Source organism: Rhineura floridana, chromosome 6 (assembly GCF_030035675.1).
Source record: "Rhineura floridana isolate rRhiFlo1 chromosome 6, rRhiFlo1.hap2, whole genome shotgun sequence".
In the NCBI taxonomy this organism is placed as follows: Eukaryota; Metazoa; Chordata; class Lepidosauria; order Squamata; family Rhineuridae; genus Rhineura; species Rhineura floridana.
This window is the reverse complement of record NC_084485.1, coordinates 99,664,725-99,681,687: the sequence shown is the minus strand read 5'-3', so window position 1 is coordinate 99,681,687 and position 16,963 is coordinate 99,664,725. Positions and strand designations below refer to the sequence as shown.

The 16,963-nt window shown below is 38.1% G+C and overlaps 1 protein-coding gene across 4 annotated transcripts in view; it reads right to left on the bottom strand.

Annotated features, from left to right (window-relative positions):
* Nucleotides 1-977: 977 nt before the first annotated feature.
* NFIA (nuclear factor I A) overlaps nucleotides 978-16,963 on the bottom strand; it is a 446,003-nt gene continuing 430,017 nt past the window's right edge. For all 4 annotated transcript variants that reach the window (XM_061633238.1, XM_061633241.1, XM_061633237.1 and 1 more), the window contains one exon: nucleotides 978-8,016. In XM_061633238.1, the coding sequence (XP_061489222.1) occupies nucleotides 7,999-8,016 (18 nt within the window). In that variant the 3' untranslated portion in view covers nucleotides 978-7,998. The remainder of the gene's footprint in view (nucleotides 8,017-16,963) is intronic.

Here is a 16,963-nt window from a genome sequence, read left to right as displayed (position 1 = left end):
AAAGGCCCTCCTCCGGGTGCCTTCTCCAAGGGAAGCTGGGAGGGTGGCAACAAGGGAGAGGGCCTTCTCAGTGGTGGCCCCCAAATTATGGAATGATTTACTTGACGAGGTGCGCCTGGCGCCAACACTGTTATCTTTTTGGCGCCAGGTCAAGACTTTCCTCTTCTCCCAGGCATTTTAGGATGTGTTTTTAAATTGTTTTTATATTGTTTTGAATTTTAAAATTGTGTTTTAAATTGCTTTTAAAATATGTTTTTAAATTGTGTATTTGTTTTAATGTTTTTGATTGCTGTAAACTGCCCAGAGAGCTTTGGCTATGGGGCGGTATACAAGTGCAATCAATCAATCAATCAATCAATCAATCAATCAATCAATCAATCAATCAATCAATCAGTCAATCAATCAATCAATCAATCAATCAATCAATCAATCAATATCACATAGCCTGTCCTGCGCTTCCTAGCTTGCTGTTCTCTGGTGGAATGTATGAAAATTTCCCATTGCCAACATTGAACTAAAAGTTATTTGCTAGCCTGGTCTGCTTCTCTGTGTAGCACAGGTAGCAAAATGTCTTGGGCCAGCCTTGCATTAAAGTTGGAAAACTGAGATGGTAGTGCTGCCCATCCAGAGCTTGAAGGTTTGACAGCCTGTCAGCTGTAGAATGAGGCTCTTCACAGATCAGGCTGTAATGCGTTGCTGCTGCATTCTGTTTAGCAGACTGAGAGCTCTTTATTTTGTGGGTAGGATCTCTATGTCTGTACCTGGCAACCCTACTCTAGATTGATGCTCCACGGAAAATTGACAATGGATTACCTTGTTGAAACATATTTGTATTCTATCTATGGTAAGGCATAGTAATCACCATATAATGATCTCAACATGTCCTGTTTCACCACATCATCCTAAACACTGTGTTCCTGCTACACGTTTTAGAGATAAAAAAATACTTGCACACACATTGTAAAGAATAACAAATCTTGTTAGCATTAGCAATTTTTTATTTTCCTTTTTTGTTGCATAGGAAATGCAGTACTTGCTTCCAGTAATTGTATTGTAATGTGAGAGGGTGGTAGCACTAATGGTTGAATACAAGAGTTAAACTAATCCACACCAGCTCAAAAACCTGCAGAGATTTAGTTGAAAAAGAATGGATGCCCACAGTGATTCTCAACCAATTGCAAATTGTCACAGAATACAATAAAACTAAAATGATAACTCTGAAAGTCAATACAAGGATAATAGAGGCACAAGGGACCCGATTCATAAAAAAATAGAGACACAAGGGTATTAACACAGGGGTTGTGATTTTGCAGCAAATCTTTAACATGTCCATTTTTCTACACTAAACTGAAAAAATAATTTCCAGGTATCTAATCAGTAGAACTGAGCAAGTGAGCTGGGAATATGTCTAATTGTGCAAAGAAACCAACAGCAGGTATATTGTGGGCATTCTCATTTGCTGAATGTTCCCACTAACACATTTTGCAAGCCTGCAAAGTAGCTGCAAAACCAATTGCTCTGTTCAATGTTTGTGCTCTCCAAGATCATATTAAGATAGAAGGCCTTCTCTACATTCAATTGCCAAAATATTTTTCAGCTTTCACTATTTTTCATGTATGCTACAGATCATGATGATTCCTGGCTTCATCCTTTCTTCTTGGAAAAAAAATTCACTGATTTGAGGCATTGCTGTATATGATGATTCAGGAATGGGTAAATAAAATATTTAATGAAATATTGAATTAGAAGTGCTAGCTCTAACATTGCTTTGCACTAGGAAAGATCATGAAGGGAAGTGCAAAACCTCTGCATAAAAATGAGCAGATTTTGCTATGGCCACAAGAATTATCTTTTGCTCAGCAAGACATTAAAAATCTCATATCTGTGCAACACGCAGAATAAGGATGCGCTAATCAAGTTATTATATTCTAGGGTCCTTTCCCATTAATGTAAAATAATGTGTATATTGAAGGTGTTGGGCTAAATCTGGTTCTGCTCCTTGCAATACTTTGGTGGACATGAAATCAGGTGAATTCTTGATAATAATAACATGCTCAGATATATTATTGGGGGGGGACCGCAAATTTGGTGGGGGGAGGGGGAGAAATCATACACCAAAATCCTATGTTAATGCCTAGTGATTATTCATGAATCGGGCCCAAAGTTTATACAGAGTTGTGAAAGAAAAAATTGCAATGGTGCATGAAACTAAATAGCCACATGAGGTTGGGTTTTTAAAAAGGTTCTTAAATGTTCGTTTTAATATGAGGAGGTCTGATGTGAAGAAGGGTCAAGCATGGGTACCTGGTTTAAACACTGTCCATGAAGAAACCATTTTCAATGTTGGTTCCAAGCTGGAGAATTATCCCTTACATTGAAACTTGATGTCTTATTTTTTCTTATGGATGCTTCTAAGCAAAAGAAAAACACCACCAGGCACGGATTTCTGATTTCAAACCCCATGCCTGCCCTCATTAATAAAATAATGCCCCCCCAATAATACTGAATTTTAAGTTAAATGTATATATCCAAAATACTGAAAACACCCCAAATCAAGAAAAATAACAGAATTTGTGTTCTCAGTGAAATATCTTTAAACCTATCTGACAAGAACCAAGTCAGAAAAAAAAGACTAACATAACTTTGAGTAATATTCATACAGCTCACTAAGCATTATGGAATAGCATGCATTAATATTGTACGGTTATTTTACATCACCTATATCAGAAGGTTCTGACAGACAGCGAAGGCTACTGGTGTAGAAAAATCTTACTTCAGAAGAGCAATATAATACAGATTTCACAGGCACTACATTTTTAATATATCAGGTATTATGCTGGTTTTCTTATATTTCTTTCTGTCCTAAAGCTGGCATTTATAATAATGACCAAAAAGGCAAGAATTGAAGTAAACGGAAACTAGATACCAAAGTTGATATATTTCTTTTTTTTCAGATTTATATTAGTGCATAGTTCTCATGCAGATAAACACTGCTATGCATTTACATTGTTGGAAAGCAGAGTGAATTGAGCCCAAGTTGTCACATTTTTGTAAATCATTTTGCCAGCCTGTAATAGCACCATGTAATGGATTTGCATTAAACATTAAATTGATTTCAGAATTGGTGACACAGTATTCACTACAGTTAAGTGCTATGGAATAGCTTCAATGTTACCTGCAATATATCAAAGCAATTTTATCCCGCTGCTTTTTATTGGAAAAAATAAAAGGAAAATGTACTCGATACTAATTAGACTATTGCACAGCCTTGGACTTGATGGTGGCATAGCCGGGTTTTACTGTTAAACAGTAATACATGCATTGACTTCAAGACAAAATTGGCTTTGTAAGCTTGATTTAATGGAAACCTTGCCTGGTAGGCAGAGTTCACTTCATGAGACCTCCCCCAATAGGTCTCATGAAAGATGAGTTTCTTTTAGGTGCCATTGAAGCTCTCCTTACATTTTCATGCCAGTTGTGGTTTGCAATGTTTGTTCTATGGAGGCCTTTTACCAAAGTAAAATCATTTATTAAAAAGATATTTCCAGAGACACAATGCAAAGTATAATATTAAGTGACATTCTTTAAAAAAAATACAAGGAAAAATACCTGTTTTATGCCATGTATCTGGGTTTTTTTGTCTTTTGTTTTTTGTGTGTGTGTGTGTGTGTGTACAGTAAATGTTAACACTGTTACTACAAAGCTGCAAAACATAGGGAACAAAAAGAAAACAATGAAAGAAAATTAGGAAGAAGGAGTTTGCATATTCCTGTGGGCTGACTGAATAGAGTGGAGCTGGGGTGTGTATGTGAAAGGTTCTATTCCTTCACTCTTAAACTCTTGAAGAGAAGAGGGAGAGATCACAAAATAATCAAGGTATGCTCATGGCTGACATTAGCCATCATTAAAAAAATAAGATGAATAAATACAGTATTGCAGGGGTGTGCATAAGGACAACAAGCTAAAGTCCTATTTTGAAAAGGGGTTGAGAAAATACTGATTTTCCAGTGGAGTCAATGCATAGTGAGCAATGTTCTTTTGGGGGGAGTGAGGAGGGAGACAGGAGCAGAAGTTAGTGTTGTGAGTCTGGAAGTTTGTGTAGAAAGGATCAGAAAGGAAAGTTATTTGCACAAAGAATAAAAAGCAATTTTGAAATGGGCAAAGCACATGTGAATCTGATTCTGAAGTGTGACCCAGGATTATTTCTCTATTGTCGACTGCACACCCCATGCAGTTGACTCCCCTCAGATCTCCATTCTCAGCTCTACTTTGAGGAATAATACTCTGTTTGTTCTCCACATCTGAACAGATCTGAACTGCTGTGTTTCTGCATGATAATAAGATGAACCAAAATTTAATTTAGCGTCTTTAATACTTTACAACCCCTGTTGGTAAACACCCTTGACCGCCTACCTAATGTTTAAAGCCTTTAAAACAATTTGTTTTATGTGATTCCGATCAGAATTCCCTAACTTTACCATCTTCAAACTTAATACGATAAAACACCTTCAAAAATACAGCATATCTGTAATGTCCATTTACAATGGTTCTTCAGTAGCCTATACTTCTCAAGCATAGGAATATGCTATACTATTGAGATAAGAACAAAAATAACTGTATTTAAATACATACAAAAAGGAAACAGGAGAGTTTTCAACTTAAATCCAGTTCCCAAAGGAAAAAAAAAAGCAATTCTATGAATGCTGCCTTTATAACGAACAATCAGAAATTCCACTAAGCTAATTTGACAGAAATTTTCCTCATTTAAACAACATTACAAAAGTCCTGCATTATAAAATAGGGTAGAATAAATCAGTGTAATCAATAAAACTATACAACATACAAATTACATCGCTTCTGAGTGGGCAGATTTGATTCTCTCTCTTTTGCGGCCATGACTACTACATGCTCACTAAAAACAACTAACTGCCCAAACTATTGCTTAGTTTGCTTTGTTTTGTTTTTTTTAAAAAAGGGTGCAATTTTATTGTATATACAACCAATTTACTGGTAATACCTTGGCTTATAGCAAGGTTCTGACAAAATGTTTGTCTAGGCTTTTTTTCCCTTCACTGTGAAGCACTGAAAGCTGCTAATTTTTTAATTTTTTATTTTTTTTAGTGCACATATGTCTTAATAAAGTAATGCCCTGCTAAGTGCTATAGGGAAGTCAAAGGATGCTGGCTAGTGGATGTGATACCATAACACTAACAATCACACAATACAACAGAGCAAATGACTACTCAACCACTTATTTGACATATATGAAAATCCAAAACATTTTTTCCTTAAATAGAGAATAACCAGTAAACAATTTTCAGAACTTGGAAGTTTAAAAACGTGCATATAAAAATGGGCATTATATACTTTTTATTGAATGTGGATTGATTGCAATCTGCTAATAAAAATGGGTGTGGGATCTGAAGAAAAAGGGAGGCGTTTTTTTAAGGCTTGCTTGTGAAAGGAACAGTTGTAAAACAAAAATTGCTTGAAGCAGGGTTCAGCTTAGTGCTTCACAGTTTGACTGCTTCTCTAAGAAGAGCCCTTCCTGCGTGTGCATTCAAATATCACACACACACAAAAAAAGAGTACAAAGACAAACACCTAAAACACACTGCATCGAGTGCAGCACTGACTTTGGTCAAATAAAAAAAATTAAAGAAAAATTAATAATCGCTAAGCTTTTATTCTACATGATATAAGCAGGTATTGCATATTTTCATATATCTGGGGGAAAACAAAAGGAAGACTCCAAATAAAATGTAAAATGCAGCAACATCAAAAATACTGATAATCTAGCATCTACAGATCTTAGAATAGCACTGCCACTGACCATACAGGACAAGAAAACACTACCGCTATCCATGGAACAACTAACATTCTACTGAATTCTAAGATGCTGAAACTGACAATGGCTGACATAAAAGTCACATTTACAAAAAAGTGTCTCCAAATGCTTGACTAGGGAAAAAAACCCTTTCAATATAGGAACATGTGCAACAATTCCACAAATAATCGCTATCCAGGGCAAGGCACATTGATATGGAATTTTTTTGTTTTTGTTTCGTGCAAATCAAGAAAACAAAACAAAACAAAAATTAGTTTCAGGGAAAAGATGAGGAGCAAAGTGTCTTCCCAAGAAATTCAGTTTACTTGATTGTATAGGACAGTAGTAGAAACCCTTCTGAAGGGCCGAACAAACATAGTTTAAAGGCAAGTGCCTGGATTAGGGATTACAATATTGTGTCTTAATGCACTCTACTTTACCCTACATTAACTATATAAAAATTAGTTACTAACACTAGAACATGCAGAGATTTTCTCTGATTAGCCAGACTTGCCAACCAGAACGTATATATATGTATAATATAGGAAACCTTCTTAAAGTTGCATGGGAAGCAAGGGGTGCTCCGCTGTCTGATAGAAAAAAAAATCACTTGCATTTTTTCATTTTTTTCTTTTTCTTTTTTTTTATGTAAGATACAGGACATTTGGGGTCCAAACTTTTTTTTCTCTCAGCAAGTGTCCTCGTTTTGAACTGGCATAGATGTAGATTCAGCATTTTGCTTTTGTATTGTCGTCTTTGCAGTTTAGGGGGAAAAAAAGCCAGTTCAGGGACACAAATGTGTTTTATTTTCTGGACAGCTTTCTCTTATTATCTCAAGGGCCACAATCCAATTCAGGATGAAGCATACTTAAAAACATTCATTTCAATGGGCTTAAGCAAACCTACCTCTGTGTTGGGTTGTGGCCAAGGTATTTTAAGAAGTGATATACCCTATGTTGCCGGAAACACATATGATTTGTCAGAACTGGCATGATCTATTATAGTGACTTTTAGCTTATAAAATTAACAGATATTATGATTTAATTTTAATTATGTGCTTTGATAACAGAAAATGATTAATTAGCATTTAATGTAGATAACATATTGTGGTAAAAGCACCATTAAAGTTTGTATTTTTTTAAAATTTCCTTCAGTTTTAAAGGGATACAAGTTGAACAATAAAAGACATAAAAAGCAAAAATAGCTCCCCCTTTTTTTTTCTTGCAAGGCTGTTTTTTACCCCAATAATTTAGAGTCCTGGGGTGGTAGGACTTGGAAAACAAAAATAGAATTTTCAACAATCTCTATCTTACAAAGATATTTAGCTATCCAATGAAATTGCACTTTTCTCAATTCAAAATTCGATTGTTTTGATTGATTCCTGTCAGTTTCTATTAAAACAGACCAACTTCCCCATTTCTGTGTGAATTTTATGTCATGTTGAAAATCATCAAAAAAATAAGTGCAGCATTTAAACCTTTCCCCCCCGTTTTCACATGAACAGCAGTAGGTTGATGTTTTATATTCCTCTTGAGTGGAAATCAACCTTTTGATAATGCTCTTATGATTCATGTCACATATCTAACTGCTGAGTGTAAAATTAAACAAACAAACCTGATACATTACAGAAAAACACGCCCCATGTCTGTCCTGTAAATTCTATGTTGCAAAGTTCAGCTACTACAAAAGTTATCATTTATGTGTGTTCCTCATGATCTCTCAATAAGTCCCACACCTGTATGGGAAATTAATCAGTGAAAATACTGTAAAACAGCTAGGCGCCATATGGAAAGTGTTGTAACAGCAAGTCAATAAGCAGCCAGCAGGCTAGCTCTATTACCCAGTGTCCCTAATGCTTATACTACCAGTTGAAACACTTCAAAAATTATGAAGCCCAAACATTTCCAGCACCATATGAGAAATTACATCAGTCACTAAGGTGTTCCTTTTTTAAAAAAAACCCTCCCCCCTCCCCCAAATAAGGTTATGGCCTTTGTCAATCAACCATAACTTTTGCCGTTCTGAATATGAGGAGTTGTTTGCTGTCAGTATCTGTTCATCTCCCCTTCCACGGATGCGAAGTAACTGCACTGTGTTGCTGCTGCTTCCATGTTACAGAGTTGGGAAGGGGTCAGGTGGTCTGTCTGGTGGATGGTGGGAAGCTGTGAGTTTTATCCCAGGTACCAGGACTGCAAGAAGGAAATAAAAAAAAATCAAGGGAAGAACATTTTAGTTTATATGTGATACAACAGAACCTCTCGACATTTGTGGCTATGTAATTATATAACATTTGGCTATTTCTTGTGCTAAAATAATACATCAGTGAAGTCTCATGACACTGCACCCCCCACTCCTTTTTTTCCTGGTATAGATAAATGAAAACTAAACAGGAAACATGGCTGATCTGTCTCTTCAGTATGTGCAAATAGTCACTCAAGTGCTTATGAGTGCTGCACTGTCCATGAATTGTCACTTAAATAATGAACTCATGGAAAAACCCCAAAATAGGTTTAGGCAGTTGAGGAGAGAGGATAAAACAAGGTAGCAGTACCAGAAGCTTGTGGCTCTCTGCCACATGAAGATTTCAGTAGCTCCTTGGAACTTTAGAATCTCTGGCAAATCCTAAAATGTGTATTATGAGCTACACTTTCCATGAAACCATTAAGACCATCTCAGATTAAAGTAATCTGAAGATTACCACTGAAACTTGAGTTTACCTATACATTTCCCACAACTGAACCACACCCCTGGATTCCATTCATGTGTTTCCAAACACTGTTGGATTCTTCTGAGAGCTTTACCAAGACTTGGAAAGGGATATACATTTTATTTTATTTCAATCTCAGTCCAAATTTATACATGTGAAAATGCAGTATCATAAGCACTAAGCTCACATTGCTAAAATGGAAAAAGGCTAAGGTCTAAATTTTAAAATTGCCATATCTAGGCTGCCTAAAACAGCCTCTCTCTGTTGTCTGCTCTGTGTTGTGGCTATAACATGTTACATGGATAACCACCATTACGCTCAAACATTTCCACAACACGGTTGTTATGAGGGATACAGCAGATGAACCCTGAAATAAGAGGCAACTGGTTCAACCAAACTGCTGATTCTTCTCTCTCTCTCGCAGTTGGTGTTTGTAAATAAAGGGTAAACCTGGATAAAAGCTGTCTTTCATGAAATTAAACTAAAATATATCATAGCATTCCATAAAATAGAAAACAATGGTCCTAGATGTCTGTCATGACAGACTGAGGGGAACAACTGCGTGGGGGTCAGCCTGTGAAATGTTTTATTTCCAATAGATTCAGCATACATTTTGTGTTCCTCAAGCCTGCTGGTTTATCTCAGAAACTGATACTGAAAAGCCACTGAATCCATGAATGTATGTGCAGAATCAAAACCCAACAAAAAGTGTGTCATCACTTTCAGATGAATAAGAAGACATAATGCTAAACACATTATGACATTAGTTATATATGAAGATGAATTTTGTTACCTGTTTAGGCCATCCTTTCGACCACCTTTCAAATACCATGATTTTGACACCCGTGCACTCATTTGAATGCTGCCAAAAATTCTTATGTATGGAAGCATGAGAGCTTTTGCTTCAGAAGCCAGCCCAGCAGTGCAGAACATCTCCATGCCAGTGGCATGCGTACTTAGTGGAAGCTGGCACTAGCATGGAAATGTTGGGCTGAGTCATGCTGCAAACTCCACATCACACGCCGAGCCTTATTCTGTCAAATGCCATCATGGGGAATGATTGTTCTCCATTTTCCATAATGGGAGGTGGTGTAACATTTGAACCATTATTTTGATTGTGCTTTGTATTATTGTTACCATTATTGCATTAGTATCATCTCCTTCCTCTAAGGACTTTTGAGTATTTCCAGTTTATCCTTACAACCATCCTATGAGGTAGGCCAGGCTGTGATTGGGCCATGGTCACCCAAGTCTTAGATTACATCCACAGTACATTAAGACTTTCCAGCTTTAACATTTTCACCAGTAAGTACCATCAACAGACTTTCTTTCTTTCTTCCCGTTTTGAACAATCACACATCAACTGGGACAAAAAAACCTTGCACTTACATCACTGGATTTTATGAATGGCAATGGCTTACACTGATCAAAACAAACAGAAATTTCTAGTAGATAACAATAATGAAAAAGGTGCTTTTCCTGCCCTCATAATTTCTCAGACAAAATGTGCTTACACCAAAACACCCAGTATTGTTAATATTTGAATTGCATATCAGCAACAAAAAGCAAAATCCTGTTGGCTTTAAGATTACATGATTTTAGTTTTGCAGTATGTCATGGAGGCAAATCAAATAAATACTGTTTTACTTAAAAATAAGTTGGCACCGTCAATTCAGATGACTAGTTTCCTTTTTCAACTCACTGGCTAATTCTTTGGGTTTTTTTCAACATCTCTCTCTCACACACACACACACACCTTTACCCTTTTTTCTCTTCACATTTTATGAGACAGATCTACACTGATGTGTAATTACATGAAATTGATTTTTATATGTTACTTTTGTTTCAGGTTTTCCTGAAGGTTAGGGTACCTGGGCTGATTATTTTAGCACAGGTACTATTCACCAAAGCAAGGTACAGTATTGTACATTTCCTCTATACAACTGAGGGCCCTTCAGATTAATGTTTACTAATGGTGAACTGATTTGAACACTTCCATTCTAAATACGTTTATTACCTTGTTATGCCAGTTTCAATAAAAAGTATTCTCAAGTAAGTGTTCTTACAGCTTGTAAGTGCTTGGATGACACAAGCCATCATCACCCTACTAACTCTGGATAGCAGGCATTCACACCAGCACCAAAGTTTAGAATCAAGATTCTAAGAGTTGTGATCAGGAAGCCAAATGTTTTAACTAGAAGTATGACCCTTTCTCCCTAGTTGTTAGAGAAGCTGTAAGCAGGGCCTACCTATCAAGATGATAAAGACTGCCAATTCAACTTAATCATACATCTAATATCACTGCTATTTATAAAGCATTAAAAATAACAATTTCTCTTATTGACAACTATATGATTTACTGAAGCAAGTCCCATGTAAAGTATGCAATTCACAATGGCAATGGCAAATAAGAGGTGTTAGCATGAACTAATTTTAAAAGTAGTGATCAAGAATCCTATTTAGGTTTCAATTTAATTTACAGTGCTATTATTATTATTATTATTATTATTATTATTATTATTATTATTATTATTAAGCAGCTACCCCCTAATTACAGGAATGTAACTGCAACAGTCTGAATACCTGAATGGCCTGTATCACTAAGAGACATGTAGTAAATGGTTTGAAACTATTTGCATTCTTTTAGAATACAGCTTATGTATGGTATTTCTTTTGATAATGCTCAGCACACATTTTGGACAGCAGGGGGTGCACTTTTCCATGGCACTTTTTTCCTGTGCTACTCACTGCATAAGTTTTTAAAAAAATAAATAAAAAAAATCTGCAGTGCTTCTGCACTCCTCTCAAATAGGAAAAAAAGTTTCTTTACCCATCTTACTATTCCGTGTGTGCCTTGCAGACAAGGTTACCCCAGAGCAGCTCTGTAATCCTTCACTGAAATAGGCTTTATTGATTGCTCTGGTCTATTGTTCCCTTTTCAAGTCCCCCAAGTTCAAGTTCATCCTGGTGTTACATCATGTCTGGTTGCTATGAGCAACCAGACAGACCCAGACGTGACTATCATTAGCAAGAAACACTCTCCTCCCCTCCCACCAACCTTCCAGTGGCTCTGACGTAGCAGGCCCACTGCAAACACATTGAAGTATTTATTCAGCCTAATTTATGACCTTCCCAGCAAGCGAGACCCCCACTCCAAAACCCAATGCTGTTGTATATTTAATTAATCAGCCTCTCTCTGACACTTGGGAAAGTTAGACAAAGGGCTAATTATTGTGTTGCACTCCCCACACTTTTTTTTTTACTGAGGTGGGGAAAGAGTTGAATACTTGCATGGGAAAGAAAACTTACGAGGCTCACGCAAGTCGCACCCTCTCCCCATAAACACCTTTCTCCCACTCTCCTACCCTGCTGACATTTCATGAAATACTTTAGCTGCTTAAGGGAATTAGAAAAAAAAATCTGATGTGAATGTAACTCCTTCAGAGTTGGTATTCCGTAACACAAATCAACTCATGACATGTTTAAATTTAAATGCTAACCACACACTCTGAGAGTTACTTTAAAGGTTAGTTTTTAATCAATAGAAGTTGCTGACTCTGTAGTTTTGAGCTGCGCACTGCAGCTCTTGTGCCTTTGTCTAAGCCTTAAGGCTTTCAAACTTTTTTTTAAAAAAAAATGGTTTTAGCAATGATTTGCAGACAGAGTGCTATTGTGTACTTGACGAGCAACATGTCAATAAAGGAATAGAGTTACCCCACACTGGGGGTGTCAGTATGACTCCTGAAGACACCACTCACACTGGACACAATGGGAAACTGCATTAACCCTTTCCTGACCAAAGCAGACACTAAAACATGTTTGCAGAGATGCTTGGTCACATACACTCAACTGACCATCAAACATGCTTTTTCAGAATAAGATGTGCCAGTACACTATAAAAGTTGCAATGTCTGGAGAGTCCCACCCCTCCCCAAACACCCTGCTACCTTTGATTACATTTTTGCATTCCAAAGGCACAAACAGCATATATGTTTATTGGATTCACAACAAATTCACAGTGTCTCACAGGTGGGGGGTGGGGAAATGCAGTGATTCTACTTTAAGCTTCTGTCTCCCCAACATCTTTTTTTCTCCAGGTGGGAGGCACAGAGAAAATATGGATTGTGTTTGAGTAACAGTTATGCTTTTTTAAAAATAAACTTGCAAAGTTTGAATTACAAGAAAATGTAAGCTGCAAAATAAGTAAAAAAAAATTATGAAGTGTGTATATGCGCTTATGCATGCTCCCACAAATATGTTAACGTTTGGTCTGTGATTCACAGATCTTTCTAAAAAGTAAAACAAGCATCTGTGCTGGAAGAACTTTTTGGCATGTTCAATAATTTGCAATCAAACGTCTTTATTTCTAAAATTATATCTGGTCTTATATGGGGCTCCCAGTGGTCTCTCATGCAAAGTCAAAACACAAGTGCCAAAAACACTTGAAGAGAGACACTGTATAAGTGTTTACACGCTAAGATGGATGAACTGGAATACTTGGTCTTAGAGGACAGCTTTGATATAGTGGACATAATGGAAACCTGGTGGAATGGAGAGAACCAATGGGACATGGTTATCTCTGGATATAAATCTAAAGGAAGAACAATGGAGGACCTATTAGAGCTGGTGTTGCTCTGTACGTCAAAGATGGTATTGAGCCCAACAAGCTACAAATCCCAAAAGGGGCAGACTCCTCCACAGAATCATTGTTGGTGGTGATACCAGGCCCCAAGAGTAATTTAGTACTGAAGACATCCTAATGTTCCCCTGATCAAAATGGTGAGGGAGATGAAGAATGAAATCAAGGAAGTATCCAAAAAGGGAAATGTACTAGTAATGGGTGACCAACTACCCTAACATAGACCAGCTACATATGTGCTCCAATCATGACAAAGAAGTAAATTTCTAGATACCCTAAATGACTATGTCCTAGACAGTTGGTCATGGAACCAACGAGGGACAGCGACTCTGGACTTAATCTTTAATGGTGCCCAGGACCTGGTGCTATATGTAAGTGTTGTTGAAGCAATTGGGAGCAGTGACCCATAGTGCTATTAAATTAAACCTACGTGTAAATGGCCAATTTTCAAGAAAATCCAACACTGTCACATTTGACTTCAAAAGAGGAAATGTCCAAAAATGAGGGGCTTGGAAAAGGCAAAGTCAAAAGGGTCAAATCTCTGCAAAATGCTTGGGAATTGTTTAAAAGCACAATATTAGAAGCTCAACTGGAGTGTAAACTACAGATCAGGAAAGGTACCACCAGGGCCAAGAGGATGCCAGCAGAGTCAAGGAAGCTATTAGAAGGAAGAAGGCTTCCTTAAAAAAAATTAAAAAATGGAAGAATTGCCCAAATGAAGAGAACAAAAAGGAATACAGACTTTTGCAAAAGGAATGCAAGCAGACAATAAGGGATGCTAAAAAGAATTTGAGGAACACATTGCTAAAAAAACACCCCTTTAAATACATTAGTAGCAGGAGACAGTCTAGGAAGTTGATTGGACTAGATGAGCCAGCAGGCCCTTCTTAAGTTTCTATAAACTGATCAGGTTCACAAATACCAGCCTCAGAAATTCTGCAATATCAGATATTCCCGGACCATTTACTGAGCCCGCAAGAAGACTTTTTTTTGCCTGTAGCTAGGGCTATTACAATTCTGTATTTCACTGTACTTCCCCCCACCCTCATGCTCAAGGTGAAACATCAAGAAGAATTCTGCAGTCCAGTACAAGATCTTCGCTTTCCTTTCTCCAGTCAAATGAAGAAGTAATCTCATCAGATTGAAAGTGCTGACTCAGGATTTAATAAAGTGCCTGCAGATGTGTGTCATCTCTAAGGTATTCAACTCATGTAATGCAAAACAGTTCCACACTGAATGTGCTTATACAATTCCATTTAACATTGCTGAGCTCTGTTTTAATGTCCTCGGAGGGGTATTATCACACTCCCCCCTCCCTAATTTACAGCACTATGAAAGTTGAGGCACTATACTGCTAGTGTCCTAAAATTCTCACAATAGTAAGGTTTTATGAACCATAAACAATATCTACTTGACTGAATCCTAAACAGGAAGTCTGAAATGGCAAATTATATTTCTTTGAGAATGGCAGTCTATATCCAATGGTAGCTGGGCAAGGGGACTTAAAAAACAAACACCTTCTGGTAATTCTGTCTTTGGTATTCAAAGAACACTGAAAAAGCACCAGCCCTGGAGTTCAGAATATTTCAAACAGAACAGAAACTTTTATTCTCAAAGTTATTCAAATCATCTTTAAAATGTCTGTCTTTTTACATTTGGCTCTGAAAGTTTATATTTTCAAATCCAACCTAGTCTAGTTCAAACAATTTCTATCAGTGCATCTCCGTAAATAATGACATATCAGACAAAACAAACAGACATGGTAACTGAGAAATACAAAAAAGAGCTGCAGCCAGAGTATTAACGGGCTGGTTACAGGGACCATACAACTCCCTTGTTACAACAGCTCCACTGGCTGCCAGTTTGTTTCCAGTCACAATTCAAAGTGCTGGTTTTGACCTTTAAAGCCCTATACGGCCCAGGTCCAGGCTATCTGTCAGACCGTATCTCCCTATACGAGCCTGCCCGGGCCCTGAGATCTTCAGGAGAGGCCCTTCTCTCAGTCCCAACACCCTCGCAAGTGCGATTGGTCGGGACGCGAGATAGGGCCTTCTCGGTAGCTGCTCCTAGGTTCTGGAACTCCCTTCCTAGGGAGGCACGAATGGCCCCCTCCTTGCCATCCTTCCGTCGGCAAGTAAAGACTTTTTTATTCCGACAGGCTTTTGGGATAGAAGGTGTTTAGGATTGGGCTTTACAAGGCTTGTTTTATTGTTTTATATTATTATCTGTATTATTTTAAATTGTTTTTAGATTTTTAAGTGCCTTTTACGGTTTTAAGGTTGTGCATAGTTTAATTGTATTTTAATTGTATGTTTTTCTATGTTTTTAACTACATGTAGTTTTATTTGTAAGCCGCCCTGAGTTCCAGTTTGGAAAAAGGGCGGGGTAAAAATAAAGTTTCAATTCAATTCAATTAAAGTCCTCAAGGGTAAAGTTTAATACTGCGGAAGGAGGTTTATTTATTTATTTATTATACTTGTATACTGTCCCATAGCCGAAGCTCTCTGGGCGGTTTACAGTAACTAAAAGCAAATACAATTTAAGATACATCTTTTTAAAAAACAATTTAAAACACGATTTAAAAATTTAAAACAACATAAAACACATGCTAAAATGCATGGGAGAAGAGGAAAGTCTTGACCTGTCACCGAAAAGATAACAGTGTTGGTGCCAGGCACACCTTGTCAGAAAGATCATTCCATAATTTGGGGGCCACCACTGAGAAGGCCCTCTCCCTTGTTGCCATTCTCTGAGCTTCCCTCGGAGTAGGCACCTGGAGGAGGGCCTTTGATCTTGAACGTAGTGTACGGGTGGGTTTGTATCGGGAGAGGCGTTCCATCAGGTATTGTGGTCCCAAGCCATGTAAGGCTTTATAGGTCAAAACCAGCACCTTGAATTGAGCTCGGAAACATAAAGGGAGCCAGTGCAAGTGGGCCAGAATCGGTTTTATATGTTCGGACCGTCTGGTCCCTGTTACCAATCTGGCTGCTGCATTTTGCACAAGCTGCAGTTTCTGAACCGTCTTCAAAGGCAGCCCCACGTAGAGTGCATTGCAGTAATCTAATTTAGAGGTTACCAGAGCATGGACAACTGAAGCAAGGTTATCCCTGTCCAGATAGGGACATAGTTGGGCCACCAACCGAAGTTGGTAGAAAGCACTCCGTGCCACCGAGGCTACCTGAGCCTCAAGTGACAGAGATGGTTCTAGGAGAACCCCCAAGCTACGAACCTGCTCCTTCAGGGGGAGTGCAACCACATCCAGGACAGGTTGGACATCCACCATCCGGTCAGAAGAAACACCCACTAGCAGCATCTCAGTCTTGTCTGGATTGAGCCTCAGTTTATTAGCCCTTATCCAGTCCATTGTCGCAGCCAGGCACCGGTTCAGCACATTGACAGCCTCACCTGAAGAAGATGAAAAGGAGAAATAGAGCTGCGTGTCATCAGCATACTGATGGCAACACACTCCAAAGCTCCGGATGACCGCACCCAACAGTTTCATGTAGATGTTGAACACCATGGGGGACAGAACTGACCCCTGTGGAATCCCATACTGGAGAGTCCAGGGTGCCGAGCAATGTTCCCCAAGCACCACCTTCTGGAGGCGACCCGCCAAGTAGGAGCGGAACCACTGCAATGCAGTACCTCCCACTCCCAACTCAGCCAGTCTCCCCAGAAGGATATCATGTTCGATGGTATCAAAAGCTGCTGAGAGATCAAGGAGAATCAACAGAGTCACACTCCCCCTGTCTCTCTCCCAACAAAGGTCATCATACAGGGCAACCAAGGC